Source organism: Apium graveolens, chromosome 7 (assembly GCF_009905375.1).
Source record: "Apium graveolens cultivar Ventura chromosome 7, ASM990537v1, whole genome shotgun sequence".
Lineage (NCBI taxonomy): Eukaryota > Viridiplantae > Streptophyta > Magnoliopsida > Apiales > Apiaceae > Apium > Apium graveolens.
The window spans coordinates 207,463,904-207,491,004 of NC_133653.1; the positions used below are offsets into that span (position 1 = coordinate 207,463,904).

Consider the following 27,101-nt stretch of genomic DNA (forward strand, 5'->3'; position numbering starts at 1 on the left):
ATATTATATTATAATAATTTTTAGCCTTTGGATATTCATGTAATACACATATAATTTATAAATATTATATTATAATAATTTTCTGGACCGAGCAGGATTTTTGAAAAAAAATGAGACCACTGCCAAGCATGACCGGGCTTTTTTGGGATCGGGTATTTCGGACTTGCCTTTTTTCGGACATCTCACCGTATTCTATAAACAATACTCCCTCTGTCCGATTGAATTCTATACGTTACTTTTCGGCACGTTTTTCAATATTCATTTAAAACATATTCCACAATATTTTAATTTTTTTTTCTAAATAAAAGTTTCATGTTTAAACTTTTATTCAAAAAAAAAATTTGAAAAAAACATTATCAAACTATCCTTTATAGAAGTCTCGAATTACGTGCAAATAGTAAACAATTGAACGGGACGAGGACATAACATTGGTTGACCCTCTGCGAGTAGGGTTTTAGGGTGACCTGATAAATTACGACGTCTCTAGTTTTTCTAAAACAAGTGTTGGAAAGGGGCTTATCATAAATCAAAATAGTTGTCGAGTACGATGGATGTTAATGCTAATTCTCAATCTTCGGTCTCCACCAACCTTAATCACCCTGATCGGGCGGCAATTGTAGAAGATTCTAGCAGCATCAACGTAGGAAAATCATCTGCAGGATGTTTTGTGACGACGTCAGATAATAATCATGGTTCTGATGGTGATGACAACAATACCGATGAGGATGATGATTTCAACGATGATGACAATGATCTTTACGATGACAATGATTATGATTACATGTTTTATGGCAACAGTGATGATGAGAAGAATTTCAAGAAAAAAACAAAAATCAAGTGATGATCATTTGAATATGCAAGTGCAGTTTGACAATGCAGATTTGCCTCCTGGTGTAGAAGCTTCAGTTCCTGATCGACGTAGAGCGATACCTGCAAACTTGGAGAAAGAACTTGATTCCGTGCACAAGTATCTCATATTTAAAAGATTTGATAGTGTTGATAATTTCTCGGATCATCGTTATCTTGAAATTTCGCATGGAATTCAGCCCTCGTCAACTTGGTCAAAGAAAATCCAAGATGAGTGGAATATATTGGAAAACAACTTGCCTGATACGATATATGTTCGAGTGTGTGAGAGGAGGATGGATCTTATGCGTGCTGTCATCATTGGACCAACAGGCACACCTTACCATGATGGCCTTTTTGTCTTTGATGTTCATTTCCCCTCCAACTATCCTAGTGTACCACCTAAGGTTACGTATCACTCTAGCGGGCTTAGAATTAATCCAAACCTGTATGAGTGTGGAAAAGTCTGTCTCAGCCTTCTTAACACTTGGGATGGTCACGGGAATGAGAAATGGTTGCCTGATAAATCTACAATGCTGCAGGTTTTGGTGTCTATACAAGCTCTGATTCTGAATGCAAAACCTTTCTTTAACGAGCCTAGATATGATAAACTTTTTCGTGGAGAAGAGGGTAAGAGAAGGTCCAAGGAGTACACTGAGAATACCTTTATACTTTCCTTGAAAACAATGATGTATACCCTTAAAACCCCCCACAGCATTTTGAAGATTTTGTTTCTGGTCATTTTCGTGTTTGGGGACGTGTTATTTTAATTGCTTGTAGAGCTTACATGGAGGGGGCTGATGTAGGTTCAGATGTCAAGGGTAATTTTGAGGATTTAGGCAAGGTTAAAACGAGCCAGCTGCAAGGATTCAAGAGCACTGTAGCTACGATGGTTAATATGCTTGTAGAAAGCTTTACTCGAAATGGATCAACAGACTGTGAGGAGTTCCGTCTTGCAGACTGAAAGGAGCTAAATTTAGTAGTATCAGGGTATATCTGAAGTTGGGATTATCCATCGTTTAGCTTTCATTAACTATGTACAAGCTAGTTCAGAAGGGTAAGTAAGTTTCTGGATTCCTGTTTTTACTTTTTTTTGCTTTATGTATGTTTCTGGATTCCTGTTTTTACTTTTTTTTTGTTTAATGATTCCTGGATTCTAGTCGAGTATAGAATAGCCTTTGTCTTTATAAATTTTATCATTTCAGACCTTCAAAAAACCACTGTGTCTGTGTGTAACTTATTAATTTCATGTCTCTTTTGAAACACATCGGCCTTCCCATAAAAAAAGCAGCTCTGATTGAAACAACCATCAAGGAAACATAGTGCAGATTAATCAGTATACGAAAGCAGTCTACCTTCTTCTATCTTCTTTATACGGCCATGATTTAGAATTATTCAACATAATATGTTCGAATGTAACAAGCAAACCTAGTGTCAAATATGTAAGGCCATGATTTAGTAACAGCAGAACAACACTTATGAGCATAAATAGGTGAAAGGATAGGACATCTATATATAATCGAGCTAATCTCTAATCAGAATTGGAGAGTAAATATAATCAAGCTGGTTATCGGAATGATATTAACATATATACGTTCTGAGAGATTAATTTCAACTCTTACCTAGGTTACTGCCCTCAGTCCATAAGTTTGTCTCTTGCTTCACGTAGTTGCTTAATAGCCACACTAATGTCAAGGCATTCCTTGGCATTTCAATTGAACACAAAAACCCAACTTTAAATATTATAGCCAAGCAAGCTTCCTTCCTGTTAGATATGCTACTCCGGCTAAGTGATTCATACCCAAGGGACTAGGGAGCAATGATTCTCTTGTTGTCGTATAATCCAGGGATCCACAATCTCCATCACTCTGTGGGGAAGAGCCTTTCTTACATAGTTGTGGAGATTATCAGCATGGTCAATCAAAAATCTGTCAGCTGTAGGTCTTTGCCCCGAGAACATTTCTAGTATAAGAATTCCATAGCTATAGACATCCCCTTCTGCAGATATTTTCCCACCCATTCCGTACTCTGTATAGCAAAAGGGTCGTCAATGTCGCAAAAGTTTATGCTCTGTTCATAGACATTATCTAAGCTTGAAAACAACCATTACTAATTTACATTCCACAAGTAATTGTATAAGATCTTCTTTCTCATATTATATTTGCGATTGTCATTAGGAATAAAGAAAATCAATAATTCGAGTTACCTGGGGGAACATATCCAACAGTTCCTGGAACATCAGTTGAACTTGTTTGTGCTTGATCTACACCAGTTGACAGTTGTACTACTTAACAAAAATCTAGCCAAACCAAAATCACCGACACGAGCAACAAATTCCTCATCAAAGAGAATATTACTTGGATTTACGTCACAATGTATGACAATTGTGGGGCAGTGATGATGTAGGTAATCCAGTGCTAAGCGAATATCTATAGCAACATTTAGCCTTTGAAACAGAGTTAAGTTTCTTTCATCCCCTCGATCAGATAGTCTTGGATGTAACCAATTATCTAGACTCCTATTTGTCATGAACTCAAAAACTAATGCCTTGAAGTCCTTGCCCTTATAATCAGTACTAGAGCAAGCTGTGATGATCTTGATGAGATTTCGATGGCGAATATTTCTCAGCACCTCACATTCTGCTAAGAAATTCTTAGCGGCTCCATGAACTCCAACATTAAGTACCTTCACAGCGACAATTTGTTGCAACGATTCGAGATTTCCCTTGTATCCCGAACCATATCTTCCCTCGTCTAGCAAATTGTTTTGGGGAAAATCAGTTGTTGCTAGTCGAAGATCTTGATATGAAATCCTAGGGTAGCTGTCATCTTGCAAAATTAAGGTTTGGAAGTTCTTCTGCTTTGACTTCTTGATTCGATACAAGACCAAGGTGAAACATGCCAACAAGGTAGCAAGAAAATAACTAAGAGGGGTAATAGTCTGAATGAAAATTTCTGTTTCTTAGTCTTTGAGATGTTGGCAGGACAAGTAGGCAGTTTCAATGCTTGGATACCTCCACAAAGCTGAAAATTTCCAATAACCGAAAAGGCACTAACATTCGAGAAAAGGCCTTTTGTAGGCACTACACCTCCCAGTTTATTGTGCGACAAATTTAGGAAAGAAATCAGACGAAACTCTCCAAGAAAATGTGGAATATTTCCTGAAATATTGTTATCTGAAAGGTCTAGAAATGCAAGACCTTTTAAGGATTTGAAAGAAGACGGAATTTCACCTTCAAAAAGGTTTCCTTCCATGTAAAGATTCTCCAACATTACACAATCACCCAGACTAGCTAGTATTTCACCCGAAAGCTTGTTTTGGGAAAGACGTAGATCAACAATATGTGTTAGGCTTCCAATGCTGGAAGGTAGTGGCCCTGTCAATAGATTTTGGTCCAGGTAATACAAAGTGAGAGAGAAGAAAGTCCCTCGACATGATCAGGTATCACGCCACTGAGGAGGCTTCTGGAAATGTCCAATATTTATAAAGATGAAATATTTAATAATGCAGTGGGCATGCTTCCGTGAATCATAAACTGGTAATGTTACTTGTGCAAATTGGAATTAATCCTGAAATGTTGTTATGTTCTACAAACAGAGTTTCTAACTTGGTTAATTTACAAACTGATTCAGGAATACTTCCTGTGAACTTGTTTTTATACAGTGAAAGATATGTCAGGTTTAAAAATATTCCAATTTCTTGAGGTATGCTTCCATAGATGTAATTTTGATCCAAAATCAGATAATGTAATGTTGTTGAGTGATTGACAATGGAATTCGGTAGCTTCCCACTCAAACCATACTCATTTAAACACAAATACTTTAGACGCGTACTGTTGACCAAGGAACTGACAAAGCTCAAGCCACCAGGTGACTGCTCATGTCCAAGTTGATTTAAGCCCAGGTTTAGCAATTGAAGACGTGAAAGGCTTCCCCAATTTATTGGTAGAGGACCACCAACATTGTGACATGATATGTCAAAAGAAACAAGCTTTGTAGCATTAGTTATGGAATGTAATGTACCCTGAAAATTTGTTTAATCCAGCAAAGTATATTTTTAGGTTGGGAAGACTGAAACCCAAATCTGCTGGAAGTGATCCTTCGGATTCATTTATAGCTAAAACAACTACAGAAAGAGATGACAAGTTGTAAAGTGGCGGTGGAACCATACCCGACAAATTATTTGCTGACAGTACAAGATACTTGAACTTGAAAAGATCAGCAATTTCGATAGGTATGTTCCCCATAAGATAGTTTCTGCCTAGATTAAGGAGGGCAACAGATGACATTAACCCAACGGAAAATGATATTTATCCAGAGAAAAGATTTTTATTTGCATTAAAGACGCCAAGTTTGGACCAAAATATGAATTCAGTAGGTATTTTTCCTCCAATATTGTTATCTGCAATAAGTATTTCTCTAATATGTGAAAGTGACTTAAATTCATTGGAAACTCACCTTGAAATAAATTGGTACCTAGGTTAAGATATTGTAGCCTAAACAGTTGACCAATTATTGAACCACGAAAGTTGTTCCTCTGAAGGTGAATGGCTCTGATAAAGGATAAGTTTCTAATATGAGGAGACAATGTACCATCTAGTTATTGAAATGAGGAGGTGGAGAGCCGTTACTCTCTGACATCTCTGGCTGCATCTAATGCCTTTCCAATGACAAAAATGGATAGAATGGTTCCATGAGGTCAGCACACCAAATGGATCTATCTCCTGTTATGGATTCCCTGACAGAAAGCAAAGCCTGTTGGTCAGTGACATTGCTTGAATATGCATGCACTCTGTTGTCTATTCATATTGTAGAGGTTGCTAGAATAATTAAAATTCATAGAATGGTGAAATGGAGAAAACTGAAACTCATCATTCTACATTTGGGGGGGGGGGGGGGAAGCGATGCAGGGGGATAAAAGCAGTATGTGGAACTGTTTTTATGATATCAATATTAATCTAAATATTAAGTGCTCAGACTCTGTATGATTATCAGTTCGACTACTGAAGACATGTTAGTGCACATAACATAAATAGAACTAACATCAGTTGAGGACCTAAGCACCATTTGACAAGGACAGCTTAAGTAGGCGCTAGACTACTTTCGAAACGTGCATGTCAATTAGTTGCAGACTTATGCTACTTATAATCATCTCTGTACTCCATTGATAACTTTATTGTGTGCCAATAAGGTGTGTTAATTATGAATAAGCTCCTGGCTTATGAATTCAAATAACTTCAAGCAAGCGTTTAAAAAAATCAAGAGATTCGTCCATCATAGATCTTGCAGAACTTAGTTTGCAAGTGCAGCTGGAGTAAGTAGTTTAATTTAGCACCCTCCACACATACTCACAAAACAAACTGTAAGTGCAAGATATATATAGTAAAAGTAGCTTTTTTCGTATATTAGCAAAAATCAATCTCTTGACATATTAGTAGAAGGCAATGTATGTGATTCAAGATTGTTTTCTTAATATGGTCTGTCCTCCTGCAGATGCTAATTAGGACACCCAAAAAACTCCAATAACAGAACAGCCTTTCCATCTTGAAATAAGCCCAGATAAAAGCATGTTGTTTCACATGCAAAAAGCCTAGTGCGTACAACTCCAATAACAATAACCTTTTACTCTTCAATGAAGTTAGAGCAGCAACATGTCGATCTACACCAGCGAAACCATGCATGTTTCTAACATACGATTGAATGAAGGAAGATATTTGCAGCATTTTTTGTTAATTTAGCAGAAAACTGAAAATATAACCAAGTTCCAAACTATTTTCCAAGGCTGTTTATTAGCTTATGATACAAAGTATCGCCTGAATTTGGATGTAATGAACATTTGGTTTGTATAGTTATTTCCACTGAAAATGTAGGTGATAATGATCTCTTATTAGTGTCTCTACTCAGCACCCAGTAAAGAAAGCATTATTACTTTGACGTTACCTCCAAACTTAGTCCCTGCAATGCGTTGTAGATAGCACTTGTCCAAAGGAAATGCAAGTCCTGCATCTGAGAAAACTTGGTAAGTTGAGAGCCGAATTTGAATGCTATGCAACTATTTTATGAGTGTGCTACTTTAGTAGAGGCTGATAACAAAATTAAAATGCATAGAATGATCAATGATGTGTTAAGTAACCAATTCTCCAATAATCTCAAGATCTTAATAGTTGAGCTTGGGCTTATCAGGATCAGATTATATATGAGGATTGATGAGCCGGAGATTACTGATACTCGTATTATATAAGTTTAGGACCTGAGCACCATTTATTTTATCGGGAATTTGACTTTTTTTGAATATAAAAATCATCAATATATAATTGCTTAGTGGGAAAGAAAAAAGAAGGGCCATAATCAGCAAACAAAAAAACAAGAGGAAGAAAAGAAAAGCATAGGTCAGTAGCTCACATGGTCATTGATGCTCTTGGGTCCAGACAGATACAGCCAATGCAGCAAACATGTGATTTTGTCCTCTCTCAATCACCCCCTCCACCTTAATAAACAACTGTGGTTTGCCCTGCAGTGGTTTATAGTTGTGCGTTGAATATTTGTTTACTTCTGCTATATGTTGTGCTGTGTTTTAGGGCATGTATAACAAGAAGTCCCTAAGTATTGCTGCTGTGAAAGCTCTAAAAATGCCTAGTTTTTGTTATATTGGACTGTCCTTTGCCTTCATATTTTTGCTGCTTAATCTGCCTTGTGCCTTGATCTTGTTACAGTGTAGAAGTTAGAACACATTTTGTGAGGGATCTTTACTTATGTCATGTAGAAGTTAGAACACATTTTGTGAGGGATCTTTACTTATGTCATGTTTTGCAAGAGACTAAATTTCTTTTGTTAGAATCATAAAATACCCTCTTCGCGTTATTTGTGTTACAATCTAATATTATTTAATTTCATATATATCGGTTTTGTAACCAGAATCAAATCAATTACAACTGTATCAAAATTTTTAAATTCAATCTATTAAAACCCGAAGATATATGGTTGCGGTTCCGATTTTATTTGGAAACAGAGCTGAACCAGCTCATGCTCCCCACGACAGACATGTCACATTGACACCAAACTCTCTGGTAGTTCAAGCACTTTATATTTTGAATTTTCTCAGATTACATTCTGTGATGATATATATTAAACCCTGTTACTCTTTCTTTTGACAAGTGACCCCTGTTACTCTGCTAGCATGAAATATGTACCAGATAACATATAAATGGTAGATATAATATCACTTTCAAATAACCATCATATCTATTTTCTAAGACTTGCCTTTCATTTCATTACTTTAAAATGTCAAATATCAGGAGTAAAGTAAACAATAAACAGGAAATTATATTTCTTCTGTAGATGGTAAAAATGCCCATTTTTTGGTAAAGTTAAATTTAAGAACTACTGCACTGAGCTGACTTCTCTATGTACCCTTTTCACCTGTCTTTTTTCCCTTCACAGTCTGAACCAAGTCTCCAACTTACCCTTTTGAGTACTAAATCAGCATTGTAGTTACACAACCATTCACTCTTCTGAATTTTTACTGCTGCTTCTGCTATACTGTAACTGTGAGTATCTCCTAACTTTACAACTCAACTATCAAGATCAACACTTTGGAGAAATGGAAAAGATTTTGTAGGGCAAGGTAAAAGTTGGAAGTTACAGTCTCAGAAGGTTACCCCTTTTATGGCCTACTACATACAATAACTGCCTGTTTTTTCTGACTTCATGAGATCTTCTTGTTTGTATAATAACACATGGTTAAACTTTCTTACTTCTTCAGAAATGAAAGACAAACTGTTTGAACTAAGTACTCTCTGTCTCTCTTCCTTAGACTGGAGTAAAATAAATTGTGGCCAATTCCTTTACTTCTTCTGACTACTATGTATAGTATATATGTGATGCTTTATGTAGTTGGCTTGTAATTGCCTGCTGCAGTGGTGAAAATTTAACCATAAATCTGATACGAGGGGTTAAGTTCCTTCACACTTTTTAGTCGTCTTCCTATAAATTTAGGGAAATGGCACCAAAACAGATTAATAACCACATAAAGAAGAACAATGTCACTGATATAATAAGTTGTGTTAAGTAGAATACTCACCTAAGCCAGGGAAGCTAAAAGTGGTCAAAGGCGTCTACATTTCAATGGCTTCTTGAGTCAAATCAAACCTGTTTCAAGGTCACAAATCACTTAAAATTATTTTAGCAAGTCACTTATACCACTATTTTCAGAGATTATACCACTATTTTTAGAGACAGGGGGAAGACAATAACGTAACAAAATTACAATGTTACAGCCTTGGTCTTAAATTTCAAAAAATATGAACAAAAGAATATAACCATACAAATAAGTAGTATTTTTTAAGCACCTTTTATTAACAAATATCTGTATGCATCTAAAAACAAATAACAATCCCGCCCTTATGCGGACAACTATGAAGGAAGCGTATACATGGAGCACCAAGTACCTGGGACCTCGAAAGTAGCATGATTTAAGTGAAGCAATGTCAAGGGCTGACGTATCAGGAAGTAAAGATGATGGCATTAAGTTGTTGGTGGAAGTTAGGGCTGAAAAGGCTGTCACGTTTCCATTTTCTTCAACGTTTGTATCTGTGGAGAAATCAGACATGTATTCACGTGCAGCTTTCGGAGATGAAAACAGATTATCGGGGAGATGGTGGTCTAAGCTGAAAATGGAATAAATAAATTAATTTTAAAGGAAGCACGGTTAAAAAACAGTATATGTCTAAACATAGTAGACACAATATTATCTGAAAGATACCAAACAACAAGGCCATATATATCTTGGAGGGCTTCCACTATAACCAGGCAAATAGCTACATATGGACATAACAAGTTATTACCTTTCTAGTGGGCCGCTTGTTTCGTCGTTGAGGGGACTTGCTCTCCCATTGCTATTTTGGTCAGTTAGACTTGAAAAATCTTTCTGTTTCTCATTTACAATTGCCGCACGCTGGTGGTTGATGTTGAGAGCCGAACCATTTTCTTTCAGAAATTAAAAACAATTGAAAAACACATTAATCAGTACTAGCACATTTATCTTCAGCTACTAGTGAAAATGGAAAAACAATAATAAACTTGAATGGACGAACGAGTATAAATCATATAGGACAATACCTTCCGGAAATTCTGGACTACTGCGATCTGAAGAAGGAAGCAAGGGACTCCTACTATAGGGATTTGGATAGAACATAGGAGATAAGTTAACTGCTCCAGTTGAGAGGGCACGGTGATGATTACTCCTCTTCACATCAAGAAGCTTGAGGTTCATCAATCTCCGGTTTTGCAGTTCAATGGCTTGCTGCAATTCAGCTTGCTCCTCCAATTTCCTCCTCCAAAGTATGTCCTGATTATCGTATAGCATTCTCTCCCCTGATTTATTTGAAAAAACCGAATTCTTATCGGTTTCTTTAATGTCTGAACAATTACACCATCAAGACAAAATTAAGAACCTACCAAGCAGAAGATCAAAAGGATCTCTTGAGTCTAAACCAGTAGGGCTTCCACAGGCAGAAAATGCTCCGCTGTCAACATGTTGCTTCCTTGAATTTATAGAGGACATATTAGCATATAAATGTCAAAGTTGATGGTCCATATAATGAATATATATTCATACATATGTGGTGAAAGAGAACCTGAATTTATCGGGGAACTTTCCTTTCTCCTTATATGGTTTAACAAGAACCCGAGAATCACATATAAAGTGAGGATTCCCTTTAGCTAGAATTAGTTTCACAGTATCTGGATAAACGAAAGTGACAAAGCCAAACATGCGCTTCTGCTGGTACGGAATCCTCACATCTTGCACAGGCCCGAATATACTACAAGATTGAACATTACATACTTATTGAAAACATTCATTACTATTTAACACTGTAATAAAAACAACACTACCAAATTTTAAGAAATTATACCTGAAGTAATTTGACACGTCCTCTTCTTTAAAAGTACTATCGGCAGGAAAAGTCAGGTAAATCTGCCTTGAAACTGGGTTCACCATTCCATCCATCGCAAATTCACTCCTTTCCAGCCTAGGAGATCCGGAAAACTTGTTCATTTCCTCACACATCATCAAGGCTGCTGCAGCCGCCCTATAAGAACAAATCAACACTTAAATAACCAGAAAATTCACATATACCCTAAATTTAAGAAAGAACCTAAAAGGTTCAACCTTGGGCTATCAGCTTGCTGCTGGAGTAAATTTATGCTTTTAGGAGAGTAAAGAAAGTTCGAACCACCCATGAGCTGAGAAGCTGCAGCCAATCTTTGCCGTTGTGCTAATTTAGATCTTAGAAGTTCATGACACTGCGCTATCATCTCAATCTTGCTCGGAGAACCAGGCAGAGCATCCGAATCCAGAAGTCCTTCATGATGGAGGAACCTGCAACTTGTCCCATTTTTACAGTAACCTTTTGCATAGTATAGACATGGCTTCCATCCAATGCCGCAAGAAGGGTCATCAGAACCTAGTAAAACATCACTAACTGAGCAGCTTCTACGGTGTGAGAGGCCATTATTCATGTCGCCACCTCCCCAGCTCCCCGGGGCACCATTCGACGACATAAAGGGTGTTCCACCATCACAACCACTTCCATTTGGACTGGAGGCAAAATCAGGGTAGTAGCCGTCATTGAGGAAAGAAAGCTGATCTTGAATTTGAATTTCATCAACTAAATTAGAATCTCTCTCCTCATTTCCATAAAATGGAGGTGCTGAAGAATTCATAGTTGACGATAACGAAGAACCAGTTCCGAAACTACTGACCCTGCTAACATTATAATGTTTGAGGCATGCATTAGGACTAACAATATCTTCAGAAAAATTAGAAGCAGCTCCCCAAGTGGAATTCGAAGAAGACGGGTTTGGTATACTCAATGGAGAAGGAAGACTTCTACCATTAAAAAAACGCGAAGATGCTGAAGAATTAGAGGAATTATGCCTAGAGAAAGGCATAGGAGAGGAGGGGGAAGTAGGAGTGTTTGATGATGATAAGCCAAGATCTTTTCTAGCTTTGACAATAATAGAGTGAACTAAAGATTCAGGACCAAAAGCTAATCTAATCATTTCTTTCTCTCCATGGTCTTGAATTAAGATAAGACCCATGATCTTAGAAGCATTTTCAGGATCCAAGTCTTTAATTCTAGAATAAACAACCCGTGTTGCTTCATAACAATCCATACTAATTAAGTTGCAGTTAGTACTATGATTAGTAAAAAGATTCAAACTTGAACACTAGTTCTTGAAAACTCACCAAATTAGTGTCTTGGCCTAAATACAAGTTAGAGTAAAGAATAAATTGTGTACAAACCTACCACAAAATCACACCCACCAAACAACTTTCTTTTCCTGCAAACAAGAAATGAGACAACTTAAAAAAAAGGCGTGGTTTATTAAAGGCTTCACTTTGCATTGTATATTTTGTTTCTTCAACTAAAGCAAAGATTAAAGAGAAAAGAGTTGATAACAAGACTACAAGAAAGCTTTGCAGTGACATAAAAAAGAAGAAACAATTTTATTGATAAAAGAAAACATACCAATGCTATAAAATCTAAAGTATTTCTTCAAGTGTAGAGTTAATGATGATGAAAACATGAAATGTCAAAGCCATGTATGTACACACATTAACACACACAGTCTTGTATATATATATATCTTGTTTGTTTTTCAAGTTCAACAAAAGCTAAGCTTGAGAGGAGGCAGGAAAAGATAGCAGTCAACTATGGACAATGGCTCAAGGACTCTCTCTCTCTCTCTCTATAAGCTCACAGAGTGTCGTAGAGGGGGAGAGAGAGTGTGTGTGTCTGTGTGTCTGAGGGAATTCAGATCTGTGTCTGAAATAGTGCACGTTCTATCTTAATAAAACTCCCTTTCTGACAACACACTCATTTTGACTTGTTGACCCCCTCACTCGCCTCCCCCAACGCGTGCTAAAGAGAGCATATCCTTCCACCTCTCTCAAATTCGGATTAAGCTAATAAGACTATCTGAGGTTAAACAAAATCAAATTTTTAAGTGCGCAGAAATAATATTCTTAATAACGGGTTATTTTTCGATTTACGGGTCTTTTTTCGGTTAAAGAAGTCGTGTTCATATCAATATGAGATTTTCTCTCAATGAATTAAATTTTAAACAAGTGTTCGGGTTCGGGTTCATGTTATGTCCGATATTACCGCTTTATTCATTATTAAGACACTCGTCATTGGAGTTTGTTAGGAGGTTCTAAAATATTGATACGGCAAGGCTCACTTAAATCAATTTTAATTGAATAGAAATTATTTAGAAATTGTCAAATCTTATTTGACAGAAACTTGGTTGTCAATATATTTCAATTATATAATTATATCAAGAGTTTGCCTAATACTCATTCACAACTTTGACCATTTAGGGGAATAGAACTTAGCCAAATAGTTAAAATACATATCTATGCTATATTATAATATATGAAATATTAAAAATTCTGTAGTCGGTCGGTACTTGCTGAAATTACTTAATTACCCTTATTTAATTATTCTAGTTTTAATTATTGGGTCGATCAATTATAATTCTACTTGATATTAAAGTCAACTTTCTCTATTAGTTTACTAATTTCAATTTTATTTTATATCGAACTCTATATTACTATAATTTATATTAAATTCAACTTTTTCTACCAATTTAAATTTTAATTCATATTGAATTCTATATCATTCTAATTTGTTATTTCGGGCTAAATTAAATTTATACAAACTAAATATAATTATTAAGATTTAGTTGATATATAATGTGACTCGGGTTAAAATAAAATATTAATACTATCGATACTCCTAATATACTAATGAACTTCGATAAACAAAATAATATATTTTATTTATCCATGATAAAAAAAATACATTATAAAATTGATTCAGAGTAACACAAAACTAAAATAAAAATACAATTCGACCAACAAAAAAACATGTATACTATTCAGTCTAAAACAAAATTATCTTATTGATCTGGACTTTAAAAAAAATTAAACTAAAAATAATTAGTTTGATTTGGTCGATGTATTGGACATTGGGCTAAAATAAAATAATGTAAATCACTGTTCAAGATAAATAAAATTAATATTAGACTAAGTATAATTCGTATCTTATTCATGTGAAATAAAGAATCAAATTTTTATTTAAAACATAAATATTTTTTTAAAAATACACTTATAATTATAAATAAAACTATATCGTTCAATCAATAATATTATTTTTTTCAAATATCTTTTATATAGTTATAGTTAATCGATTAAGTAATAACCATGGTAAAATAATATTTTTTTAAGGTCCCGAAGACATTATATTTTTACCCTCAATAAAATAATAATTTCATTATAATAATATTACCCCTTACCATCACTTTAAATAAGTTTAAATGTTCTAAAAAATTATGAATATATACATTTACTAATATAATTATCACGAAATCATATCATTTAAAGTTTTAAATAAACAAAATTAAGAATTGAATTCAAGTATTTTTTTTTAAATTATGTAATATTAAAAAAATCCGTGCAATCCGTGCATCGAACGGGTTTAAGCTAATCTGCGTAAAATGTGTATATCAATAACTTTTTTTTAATTTATCAAATTATTTACAATTTAACTTATGAATCATACCATTTTTAAAGGTTACCTTTACCGAAAATACTCTTAGTTTCGATTTGGTGGGTTGCCTGATATACTGGCCAACTACTATAACCTTAAGTTTAACAATTTTATGAAATGATTAAAATTCGTAGACAAGTGCAAAAATTATATTTTATCAATAATTTCTTTATTGTTTATGAGTAATTTGTGAGATCGTAGAGGAAACTTTAAGAAATTGCTAATTTTTAAATTCAAGAGTCATTTGTAATTTAATTTATTAGATCATATAGACAACTTTAAAAGTTAGCTAATCATAATTGTTTTTTGAGTGAACGTTGTGAAGTTCACATGAAATTAATTTATTATAAAAAATTAATGAAATAATGACAAAAATAACATTTTTTTGGGACTAAGTGACAAGAATACCTATTTTCAATATCCTGGACATTTTTACCAATCAAATACCCATTCTCAGATTGGATATCTCAAAAAAAAATTATTTTTATTTTTGTAAAAAAACATTTTTCAAAAAAAAAACAAAAAAAAATAGTTGAAATACCCAATCTGAGAATGGGTATTCGGTCATATACCTAATGTGAGAAAGCGTATTTCATATACCCAATCTCAGAAAGCGTATTTCAACTTTTAAAAAAAAAAATTGGTTGAAATACCCCATCTGAGAATGGGTAATCGGGCATATACTCAATCTGAGAATAGTTAATCGGGCATATACCCAATATGAGAAAGCGTATTCCAAATACCCAATCTGAGAAAGGGTGTTTCGTCGGTATTTTTGGCTGCATTTCTCAAATTTGGTATTTTGGTCACAAATTTCAAAAAAAGTGATATTTTTGTCCATCATCCAAAATTAATACATATAATGCTTTCGATTGTCAACTATCTTGTTAAAGATGGTAATTTATTTAAGTTTTAATATCGAAGTATATTTATTGTATACTACATTTTAAATAGTCGTATCTATTTGAAGGAAATATTAAAACATAATATATTATTAATTTCAGTTTAATGTTGCATGTTACTTCTAATCATGCATCCTGAGAATTGATAGTTTTGGTAGCTAAAATAAACAAAATGACTATTGACAATCAATATTTATATATTTATACATTTTTTTAATACATTAAATCAATTTTTTTCTCAAGGCCAGCAACATTATAAATTCTCAAGAGAAACAACTCGGTCCACCTTTCATAATGGAGTTTATTGAAGGAGAAACACAAGTTGTACAGCCCATAAATACAGTGTGTCCACCTGACAAAAAAAAAAGTACAGTGTGGCCAAACAAATAAGAAATGAAATACACAAACTGTACATTCTAGCACGTGTCATTTCTGTCTGTACACATGCACAGTGAATCTCCTTGGCATATTTGCCTTGGATTAAAAGAATAATGGAATACGCCATTGGATAATCCAAGTGATTTATCCGAGGGGTTAAAAATTTATTTTCTGTTGTTTCGATTATAATTTATCCCTAAAATTTATCAGGAACGGATACTCATTTTGTACGACTATACACCAGAAACAAATTAACGGAATAGTGAAGGCAAAATAATACTATAAACAAAAATAAGAATTAAAAAATAAAATCCCAGAGCACCAAAGAGGTAATTTTCTGAATCTTGTTTGTATCAAGAGAAACATAGCAAAGAAAACATCTTCTGATATTCATCTACACCAAAACATTCTATCTCATGGCAGGAGGAAAGTTCCTATACTTGACACATTTTATAGCAGACAGACAGTTAAAACAACATTCTGCAGAAATCCTATTATGTTCAGAAAGAAAGGTAACATATCGGCATTTTCCTTTATGTCATTAAATTGCCTATGCTTCCACAACAGGAACGAGCTTGTTTATAACAGAGTCAGGTCATGAACCAGCACGCGCAGAAATCACATGTCAAATTGATGTTCGGAAGCTCCAGGAAAAGATTCCTTTTCAGCAGTTTTTTGCTCTGGTTCTTTCCTCTTGCGCTGATCGCGAGATGGAGACCTGTGCACCACAGACTAAATAAGTATTACGGCAAAACAATAAACAAAACATCCCTAAATATCTGTAGATAAATAGTACGGTACTTGGACCTCCAAATTATTTTCCATTAAATGCAGTGTAAAATAGCAACTGATTTGAGATGGGGGCAGGGAGAGGAGTACCCAAGTAGCAAGGTTGTGAATAAACCAACATTCTGAGCTCTGCCTTTGCTTACTGCATCTGGACCTAAGGCACTATGAGTTTCTGGGAAGATTATGTTTTCCTTGCTGTACTCCATAAAATGTGAATCTGGTTGATCTCTTGTTGGCAAAAAACTTTGTAGCTCCTCAAACTAAACATTGTGTAAAAAAAGTATTTAATTAATGAAAAAGGGGGTTCGTGTTGTTTATGAAGAAGCTCACACACTAGAGAACCACAACAAGCAGTTCATCATGAGGGAAATTTTGACTTGCCTGATCCTCCGAGTCTTTGTTCTCCAGCATAATCTGATTCTCCTGAACGCAGCAAGGGTAAAATTTATCATGACTTATGGCACCATGAATTTCTGGCAAACTTGTCTGTTGCTGACTGGACTCCAGAAAACGTGGAACCGGTGGCACCCTCATTGGCAAGTAACTTTGTATCTCCTCTAACTGAACATCGTTTCAAAAACAGATAAATTATGATCAGTGAAAAAGAGTGTTCATTGTAGCGGTATCTCCCTCGCTCCCCTTGTGGGATGTCGAGGGTTCAAGCCTTGTCAGACAAGGTGGGTGTGTGAGTGTGTTTAACTAGAAAAAAAGGTGTTCATGGTGTTTGTGAAGAAGCTCGTAGAATGGGGAGTTCATCATGAGAGACAGTTTGATTTACCTGTTTCTGAAAATTCCTATTCTCCGGCAGAATCTGCTTCTCCTGAAACCAAGTATAAATTTTATCATGGCTTAAGGCACCATGAGTTTCTGGGAGACCTAACTCTTCCTGACGGTATCCCAGCAAATATGGCACTTCTTGCACACTTGTTGGCAAATAACTTTGTAGCTCCCCAATCTGAACAATGCATCAATAGAAAAATTATGATCGACAAAAAAAGGCTTTCAAGTAGGTTGTGAAGAAGCACACAGGCTAGAAAACCACAATTAAGAGTGTATCATGAGGAGCAGTATCACTTGCCTGTTTCCTTAACTGTTCGTTTTCCAGTATGATCTGCTTCTCCTGAAAGGAAGATTAAATTTTATCATGATGTAGTAGCACACAAGCCACAAAATCAAAGCGGGATCAAGGATGAAGTTGAAAGAACAAACCCTAATGAAAGTAACAATATATTTGCAGGAAGTATACATGCGATTGCAAAGTGGATAAGAGGAAAAATGCTCTATTAGCTGATATCAAGAGATACTTGCAAGTCATTATATTAGGTATTTAAACATTGAGTTTAAACTATTACAATGCATTACTAATTTAGTGTCCACAAGAGCGAAACCCATTTTATCAACATTTAAAAGGTGCATAACCAGCCCAGTAAGTTGCAGGCAAGTAGTAAGTGCCATGCTCGTAATGTTCAAAGTTGTTCTTCCCTTGGTCGGTAAACTAATCTATATTCTCCATACTAGGAGAAACTTTACTCAGATTATTATTATTATTATTTTTCAATGTGGAAGGGAAAAGAAGATATCTTGTTTAAGAAAAAAAAGAAGCTATACTCATAAGTGAAACCTTGTCTATCAAGCCAGAAAAAGAAAAACATTTATATCTTCGCTCCAATTTAATTCCATCGAAACGTTACCATATTTTAGTTCTAAAGTTGGTTGTAAAAAGATGACATGGTACAGGTTTTGTACCTTCATTCTCGACTGTTCAAGCTGGGCCATCAACAATTGCTCCTGAAATGAAGATGTAGCTTGTTAGACCCTTCAGAGAGAATAAAAAGTAGCACCTTATAGTGTATATTCATACTTAGCGATCACTTTTAGCAATAAAAATATAGGAACAACATTCAACCTTCCTATCCCTCACAGATAGTAAGCCATCATTCAATAGCTGTTCCAGCTGCTGTAACTCATTTAATCCATATTCAGTAACATCATTACCCAGTAATATCCTAGAAGATCAAAAGAAAATCTTTAAAAAATGAGAGGGTTCCTCTAAAGTTTTTAGAAATTACCAAAAAAGCTAAGAACAAACTTACGTTTGCCTTTGCATTAGCTGTGCAACCTCTTCTTTCAGAACCGTAAGATCATCAGAACTTTTCTTCTACAGCATATTGAACAAGTATAAGTCGCATAAAATACAAAGGAGATCATGTACAACTAGAAGGAAACCGATATTATGAATGAGAAGGAAATAAATACATTTAGAATGAGAGACATAAACCATAAGAAGTTAGAATTAATGTCCACACAACCTGTCAGTTTATCTAGTAACAGGTACCCATAATTTATATTCCAGAATAAAGTAAAATAACTGAGAAAAAACAAATGTTTTATTTCCGATACGGTTTATCTCACTTTTAATACATTATATTTGGACACAACCAGCTAGACAAGAGAGGGATAGGGTAAGGAGAGAGTAAGATGGAGATAATTAGTGATTTATTTTGTTGTAGTAATCTGTTTATTGATTCCACCTGTGCAATAGAATGCTTTAAGATTTAAGTAAAATCGGAATCAGTCAAAAAATATAAAATTAAACACCTTATACTTCAGAACAGATGTAGTGAAGTGTTATGTGTTATATATTGCATTAATGTGGGGTTCCATGGAAGATAGTTATTTAAAATGTCTGCTACTGACCCTCTTCAAAGATATACACTTGCCCACACTGTTGTTTATGAACATGACGCATCTGACATCATTTCTATGATTAGTTGAAGTAGATTAGGAAATGATCTTCACCAATTCTAGATGAACTCTATCTTTGGTATCCGAATTTTAGAAATAAGCAAGAGAAAAGACAACTGTTGCTCTAATGCCTCGGGATAGATTGCATCTTGTGAATCATGTGGGTTGTGGATTTAACAAAACAAACTACCTTGTATGTAATCATGCACACTGAAATCGATGTACCTTGTACGTAAATTGATGTAAATAATAAAAATGTATATCGTTAGAAGAGCTCGTTCTTACTCAACCGGAAAAAACATACTGCGTCAATAATGTACAGATAAGCAGAGAACACTAGCCATAAATATAACCAAAAGTTGTGAAGACTAGATACAAGTATTTAGCTGTTTGTGGGCTCTCAAAGGACAGATAGATCATAGATTACAAATGTATATATTACACTCACTTAATGCCAGAGAGCTTCAAAAGACACATAGGAAAATATTAGAAGAACTAATGAAGCACCTGTGCCTCAGGCTGTGCAACAGAAGCTTCTGAGGGTCTAAGACATTTGTTGTATCTTGAAAGTACTTGGTCCATACTGCAACAAAAGTACACAGATAAGTAGGTTATCCATTTATAACATGAACAAGTGATACATTAAGCAGCATGCAAAAGATATTGCACATACGAATATACAAATCTTGCATGTACAAGGATTAGATTTTTCACTTATCCGCACTTGTTGGGCATACTTACACTACAAGAAAAATGTTCATAGACATCGGTTTTTGACCGATGTCTATGCTGTTTGGCAACCGATGTTGATGTCGGTGATGTCTATTCTAGACATCGGCCATAACCCGATGTCTTTACTTGCTTAGACATCGGTTCTGGCAAACTGACTGATGTCCATGCATTGTTTTTTTACAAAATATGTTAGAAATAAATAATTTAATAAGTAAATTAAACCTATTACAACAAATTAAACATATAATGAGCTATGTTTTTTGCCACATAGACATCGAATATTTTCATTTAGGTGATGTAAAATCAAATATTAAACATCGATTTATTTAGTAAAAGGTGATGTCTATATTTACATATAGACATCAGTTTTATCCCAAACAAAGTGATGTCTTTGTCCAATTTACACCTGAACATGTCAGTATTTGACATCAGTTTTGTATCTAAAAACGATGTACATTAACTTTTTTGACATCGGTTTTTCTTCTTTTACATCAGTGATGTCTATTTTCCTTTTAGGAATAACATATAATACAAAATATACCACTGAATCAAATTTTAATTTGAAGCACAATTTAAACCCACAACAACCACTAAATCAAAATAATAAGTAGAAAATGAACTAAATAAACACTTATATTAACCAAAAATAATATTAAGTACCAAATTTTCTTACATAACTAACCAAAACAAAACTATAAAGAAATACTTGTACAAGTAAACCAATGAAACCATAATTTACTTGGTGAACCATTACAACTACCCTCTCCATGTTGTATATCATTTGATTCAGGTTGTCCAAACGGCAAATATTGATACTTCACCTCAACATATTTGTTCGATTTTTTCTTGAATTTACCCTACTTAGGTTACAGGGCAGATGCCATATTCTAAAAACATTGCATATTGATTGAAACCTCCATGTACCTTCAATAAGAACCTGCAATCATGGAAAGTATGAATTATAAGTAAACTGAGAACTTGGTTTGTCAAGATTTTTGTAGCCAACCAGTTAATGTAAAACTTATGTTAATCCATAATTAACAGATTGAGTCTATACCACTGATATGTAAGAGAAATTTGAGAGAAGGTCTGTAAGCTCGACAGTGCCAAGGTGGTATCCACTCCTTTACTCAATGAAATTGCTCTTCATCTTTAATTAGATCCTGAGTGTCATCTGCAAATTGGCAAGTACAACCTGTTAAATTACCAACCTCCATTTTCAGAGGATTCTTGGTCCATGGATTATTAACTTCTTCTTCTATGTAGCCTCTGAAGAATGGCGATTCATAGTCCACATGTTAACAAGTATGTGTAATAGTGTCTTTAGATATTATTACAACAGCATTTTCAATTTTACCAGGGCTAATTCCTAAGAGACATGATTTCAGTAAAAAGTATACTATATCAAGGCAATTTGTATCATGAAATATTAGCTAAAAGAGCTGCATTATATCCCTATATCTTTAATTTGGGTTAGCATAAAAATAGACTTGACTTTTTTTAAATTTCAAGATTATCCAAGCTGAAAAACCTTCATTGGCAATCCAAAAAAACTAAAAGAAAATGAAGATGAAAGTAAGTCAAATAAAAAGGCATACCATAACTTCATCATAATACAGAAGTTTCATCAATATAGTCCGCTGCAACAATATACCAGAGTAATTATTACACTAAATATGGAAATAAATATGTGCATTGTAATCAGCAACACAGTAACTGGTATGCAAATATACCTCTTCTGGCTTCTTGTCCAGAGTTCTCACTAAACTCAGATACGACCTTAGATTCTCACTAAACTAGACCCTAACCCAATTGGAAAATTGAAGATAATGCAGGTCTAAAGAAATCAATAAATCAAATACTAACCTGATGTGTGTGTATGTATATTCATGTCCATGATTTATTTGGGCACCTTACATATGTATATCCATGTCTATCGTACAAACTGTACATAAAATTGATGCTTTACAAACATCTGAATGGAGCTATATTATACCAATGCTTCTTTTTGGCTGCTCTTATAGGAACATCTGTCAATAGATTGAAATAGATGATGGCAGTTAGTTATCTATGCTATAAACAAGATAGAACAACAATGAGTATATGGAGATTATTCACCTCCTCTTTCGTACAGTGAGTTGTAATGTATCTCACTGCAAAAGCTCATCCATAACTTTGCAAACAATTATTTATATATAAGCAAAATGGATGCACGGATTTTAAATGTAGCCATATCTCAAGTTCACGTCAAAAATTTTTTTTTTCGCATGAAAAATATTTTCTTTTATATACTGTAGATCTGACTTGAGATTACCAAAATAGTGTTGAAATTACCATATTGATGGTATTTAGCATGTAAATCAATAAACTAGGCATCTTAAGCATTTCATTTGACTGTTGCACTTTAAAATATGATAACCAGAACATAATATACTACGGCACAGAGGCAGATTTGGTAAAGGAAGCAAGAATGTATAGTTGATATGCCTCAGGTTTGTGCACACAAATATTATAGCTTTAATTTATTTCCTATACTAAAATTTGTCAATCCTAAATATATGTAAAGAAAAAAGTATACCTGGATGTTGATTGTAAATTTTTCCTCTTGAACAAATGCAAACCAGAAACAGGATCGTCTTCTGGTTTACCATCAACTTGACTACCATTGAAAAATGACAAGTGAAGATCTCCATCAACAGGACAAATTACCTCAATCTGTAGACAAATAACATTTACTTTGAATGGAATTTATTGTAGCAGGATAGATAAGAAGGTCTTATCATTTTAAGGGGAGATTATACCCAACCAGCGAAGATTTTGGCATCTTTTTCCTCGATGCCAAGTTAACCAGGCATTCTGTGACAACAAGTGTATTCTCTACAAAATTGAATTACATACATTCAGTCATTAGTCGTCACAATTGTAACCAACATGAAAATTCATTAAGAACCAAAATATTTACCCTGCATCTGATTAAATTCCTAACTTAAGGCCCTTTTTGTGAACACAATCTGCTAGAGCTTTAATGCCAGAAGGAAATGTAGTTCTGTTAGCCACTAGATACCCCTGAAATTGAAACAACCTCGACATCAGTCCATTCTGTATTCTAAATTTCATTTAAACACATAAACATATACATAAATCAAATAAATTACAAGTAACATAGAATTCATAACATACAAACACATTCAAGACATAAATATTTAAATATGATAAATATTTAAATTCAAATCCATACCTAAATATTTGAATCCATAACTGAACAACAAATTCAAATGAATTAATAACTTAAAAATACTTAGAATTAATTGTAGTACATAGAAGTAAGTAGGGTTTTGATTTGAGAAAACCCCCAATTTTAAAAAATTAGGGTTTTGATTGAAGAAACCCCTCAATTTACAAAGTTTATCTCAATTAAGATTTCAAGACCACTTACATTCAACCTTACCATCCAAGTTTCTAACAAGATAATCTTGCCAAGTTTATCTTCTAACCAATATGGAGATGTAGAGTAAAGAGTACAGAGCAGAGATGGAGATATGTGAGATGAATAGATGTGAGAGGTGGGAGGAGAGACAGAGGACAGAGGTGTAGAGAGAGTATACAGAGTGGAGATTCGATCGAGAGAGACAGAGAGAGAGAGTTCGGTGAGGGGAGAGAGGTGATTGAGAGAGTTTATTTTATTTTTTTAGTTATTAGCTGAAAGAAAAGAACAAAATGGGGGGAAACACATTTTCTGAGTCAGAGTGAAATTTTGGAATAGCGGGGAAAATTTTGACATGGGGGGAAATATAATGAAGTGGGCGCGAGTTAAAAATATTTAGGCAAATTTAGACATCAGTTTTATAATAACCGATATCGTGAAGCAACAAAGACATCAGATTAATGCGGGGTGATGTTATTATATCTTTTAACATCAGTGGCATTTGTAACCGATGTCTAATGTGTGATGTCTATTGAACTTTTTCTTGTAGTGTTATCTTTTAAACAAATTCTTCAGTACATAACAAAAACTTCCTTTAAGAAAAAAACCAATCAGTCAATAGAATGGATCACAATAGGAAAACATATTTCACAGCATGGTAATGATTTCACACATCATTTAATAAATATCAGGAATTGCTATAACAACAGCCGCTCGAATATAAACAAGTTCAAGTAGCCAGTAAAGGCAATCACAGTGAAATCCAAGAAAATAATCTGAAATAACATCACAATTAAAGAATATAATCTGGATGACAGCACCATTCAGAACTCCGAAAAAATCATAACTGCACAAAGCCAAATATTGATCTCCCACCATATCATGTTACAAGCTGCTCGTATTTTGATAAAATGGTGGGAGATTTTATAGGTTCAATACGCTGTCGCTTAGTCCTAGTAGAGGGAATCTATTTATTAATGTGCTACGGCACCGTTAGCTGGTAGATACAAACTAGTACTATGTACCCGGAAGTAGTAGTCTGTCACGTGTCATGTCAAGGATTGGGGCTGTATAAATCCAGCCACCACCTTCATTGTAAGGACATCTTGGAGAACAATTTCATATGAATTAATTTCTTTCCTTTCTTTATCTCAAAACCTAAAATACGTTTTAATTTCCTAGTAAACTTGTAAAGTATCAAACTATCAATGGTGGCTCCGACTCCTTCTAAGAAGATGATTTTAAGATACATATATAGTAACTTATCCTAATTAAGCCTACCCATTAAACACAATGTAATAAAATCATTCAAGACTTCACTATAGTCCATCAAAATCTCCCAAACTTTTCGACTTCAATTTTGCAATCATAGCATAATATCAATAAATTCTCCAAGATCACAAATGAATATACTCCATAAAAACATCTAAACAAGCAAATCAATCAAAAACTTATCACAAACAACAAGTAAAAATGCAATCAAACCTCACAAACAAAAACACCCGTATCACATTTTACAATCACAAAAAATAAAGCACTAACAAGCACTAAAATCAAGAAAACAAAGAGTGAACATATATATACCTAGAACTTGCAAAGTGATAAAGTTGTCCAGTGCTAGAAAAGATGATGACAGCCACTTCAGCATCACAAAGAACAGAAAGTTCATGAGCTTTCTTGAGCAAACCATTATGTCTTGTTGAGAAGCCACTACTAGTATCTTCAACACTCTTTATCTCAATCTTTCCTCGACCCATGCCTTATTTTTCGATTTTTAGCAACCCCAGATTCTCAGTTTTTGTTAAAACCCCAGAAAAAGATCACTTCCCCTTTGTGTAAAATATATAGATACAGGGTGATGTGTGTGTATATATGAGTTGTTCTAATACCTTGTTTGGTAAATGTGGTGATAAATTTGCGAATTGGGGTGTGAATATTGTGAAATATAGAGGAGTGTTTGGAGATAAAGAGGCGTTTAAGTGATTTACACAAAACAGCAATTATAGTTGCATGGGAATGATATTGCATACTCACTTTCTTGTTATCTTGTATTGATTACCACTATAAATGTGGATTTTTCTAGTGGGGCCCTTTAAACTTCTAAATTCATACTCGTATATTGACTTAATTCTTCCATCTTTGTTTTGTTTTTCTCTTTTTGAGTTCTCGGTAAGGACTATCTCGCGGTGATAGGTGCAGGGGTTGAGCTGACACTAACTCGTGCCGGTGCAGCGGTTGAGTTGGTCAGGTTATGTGTAAAAATTTAACTTGAATGTATTTAATTTAATTTTAATATTTTTTTAGCCTAATTTAGAATTTCGGTTTAAACCTTTTGAATTAGGTCGATTTATATTTAGATTGATTAATTTCGGCTAAAATATAAAAAAGAAAAAATTGTAAATGGGTTGGAAGGCAAATTTAGGGGAATTTCTAAAGTATGTGTTGCATAACCCAGTTATTATTCTCATATTAACAAGTTTGAAGAGGTAGAGCAGAGACTAGAGAACCATATAGAATCACTCCACGAGGGTATGTGGTGGTTCGAATACAAGCTCAAAACTATACATATGTATTACATATTCGGGTTGTTAAATTTTGTAAAATATAAGTGACGATATCAAAGATTACCGGAGATAATAATATAATTAATATCCCTAATCAAAGTATGAGGCAAGCCAAATGAACATCTGATTTAAGAAGGACATTAATGAACTGTTATTTTTGGTAATCAGCTAAGCTTGGGGTCAACCCTAAGTAAGTTGTGTTATTATCTTAGTATGTATTTTGTACTTGTAACACTTAAAATCTGTAAAAATGTCAAAGGAGTAGATTGTAATCTTTTTCTATAAACAGTGTCAAGCCTAAGAATTCTATCTGGAAGAAGATCAAGAAGATTAAGAAGATCATGCCTTAGAAGAATTATGGAGAAGCTTGGAGTTGAATAAATCTGTTTTAGGAAAAATACACTAAGTCAAAATCTCTACAAGTCACAAATTTAATGTTATAGAAAAATCATTCGAGAACTCCAGAATGACTTATCGAGAAGTCAGGAAAACTACTAGAGAACTCAGTAAGATATCGACAAGTCAAGAAGACATGAAGATTCGAGATATCGACAAGTCATTTTTTCACTAGAGAAATCAGAGTTATCGACAAGTCTACATTCATTAGAGAACTCTGAGTTATCGATAAGTCAAGTTCCACTAGAGAACTCAGAGATATCGATAAGTTAAAATTCACTAGAGAACTCAGAAACATCGACAAGTTAAATTTTGACTAGAGAACTCTGAGATATCGACAAGTTAAATTTGACTAGAGAACTCTGATATATTGACAAGTCAAGAAGCTACTAGAGAACTAAGAGTTATTGATAAGTCAAAGTGAAGATATGCAGACTAGAGATCTCGACAAGCCAAAATTCTCTTATAGAGAACTGAAGACCTCTACAAGCCTAACCCAATTTTGAATACTAGAGATCTTGATAAGCCAATATACTTATCGATATGTCAAGTGCTCTATAGATCTAAACTGGAGATCTCGAGGTACAATCTCAAAGTACAAAGTTACAGATCAATTCAATATCCAAGATAAACAATCAACAAACAATCCAACATTTGGATTGGCAAGTCTACAAAAAGCAGCTTGAAGAATGTGCAAGATCATTGGTAAA

At 34.2% G+C, this 27,101-nt stretch overlaps 2 protein-coding genes, 1 long non-coding RNA gene and 1 pseudogene across 14 annotated transcripts; 1 reads left to right on the forward strand and 3 right to left on the reverse strand.

Annotated features, from left to right (window-relative positions):
* Positions 1 to 405: 405 nt before the first annotated feature.
* On the forward strand, positions 406 to 1,993 carry LOC141672864 (putative ubiquitin-conjugating enzyme E2 38; annotated as a pseudogene).
* Positions 1,994 to 2,399: 406 nt separating this feature from the next.
* LOC141672379 (zinc finger CCCH domain-containing protein 53-like) lies at positions 2,400 to 12,682 on the reverse strand. 12 transcript variants are annotated; one of them, XR_012555494.1, is made up of 15 exons: positions 12,380 to 12,680; positions 11,017 to 12,191; positions 10,760 to 10,936; positions 10,481 to 10,666; positions 10,302 to 10,387; positions 9,963 to 10,217; positions 9,689 to 9,830; positions 9,293 to 9,511; positions 8,926 to 8,993; positions 7,248 to 7,356; positions 6,786 to 6,851; positions 5,304 to 5,583; positions 5,017 to 5,106; positions 3,053 to 4,869; positions 2,400 to 2,874 (listed from the first exon to the last, which is right to left on the reverse strand). XR_012555494.1 is itself a non-coding variant. In XM_074478961.1 (10 exons), exons 2-9 carry the CDS (start codon positions 12,021 to 12,023, stop codon positions 8,960 to 8,962), a joined length of 2,106 nt encoding a protein of 701 aa, XP_074335062.1. In that variant the 5' UTR covers positions 12,024 to 12,191; positions 12,380 to 12,680; the 3' UTR covers positions 8,089 to 8,828; positions 8,926 to 8,959. The 12 variants fall into 12 exon arrangements, 3 of the variants coding, with proteins under 3 accessions (XP_074335062.1, XP_074335063.1, XP_074335064.1); XR_012555495.1 differs by lacking the exon at positions 5,017 to 5,106 and having other exon boundaries at positions 3,053 to 4,222; XR_012555492.1 differs by having other exon boundaries at positions 3,053 to 5,106.
* A 3,377-nt stretch (positions 12,683 to 16,059) lies between these two features.
* LOC141672603 (agamous-like MADS-box protein MADS2) lies at positions 16,060 to 25,431 on the reverse strand. Its single transcript, XM_074479243.1, has 10 exons — positions 25,016 to 25,431; positions 19,783 to 19,858; positions 18,624 to 18,688; positions 18,437 to 18,536; positions 18,277 to 18,318; positions 17,609 to 17,650; positions 17,309 to 17,485; positions 16,912 to 17,091; positions 16,621 to 16,790; positions 16,060 to 16,459 (listed from the first exon to the last, which is right to left on the reverse strand). The coding sequence occupies exons 1-10, from the start codon at positions 25,186 to 25,188 to the stop codon at positions 16,360 to 16,362; spliced, it is 1,125 nt and encodes a 374-aa protein (XP_074335344.1). The 5' UTR covers positions 25,189 to 25,431; the 3' UTR covers positions 16,060 to 16,359.
* On the reverse strand, positions 20,753 to 23,074 carry LOC141672604 (uncharacterized). The gene is made up of 7 exons (XR_012555613.1): positions 22,970 to 23,074; positions 22,809 to 22,884; positions 22,586 to 22,722; positions 21,874 to 22,037; positions 21,606 to 21,647; positions 21,065 to 21,181; positions 20,753 to 20,944 (listed from the first exon to the last, which is right to left on the reverse strand). It is a non-coding gene; the product is annotated as an uncharacterized LOC141672604 (long non-coding RNA).
* Positions 25,432 to 27,101: the final 1,670 nt, after the last annotated feature.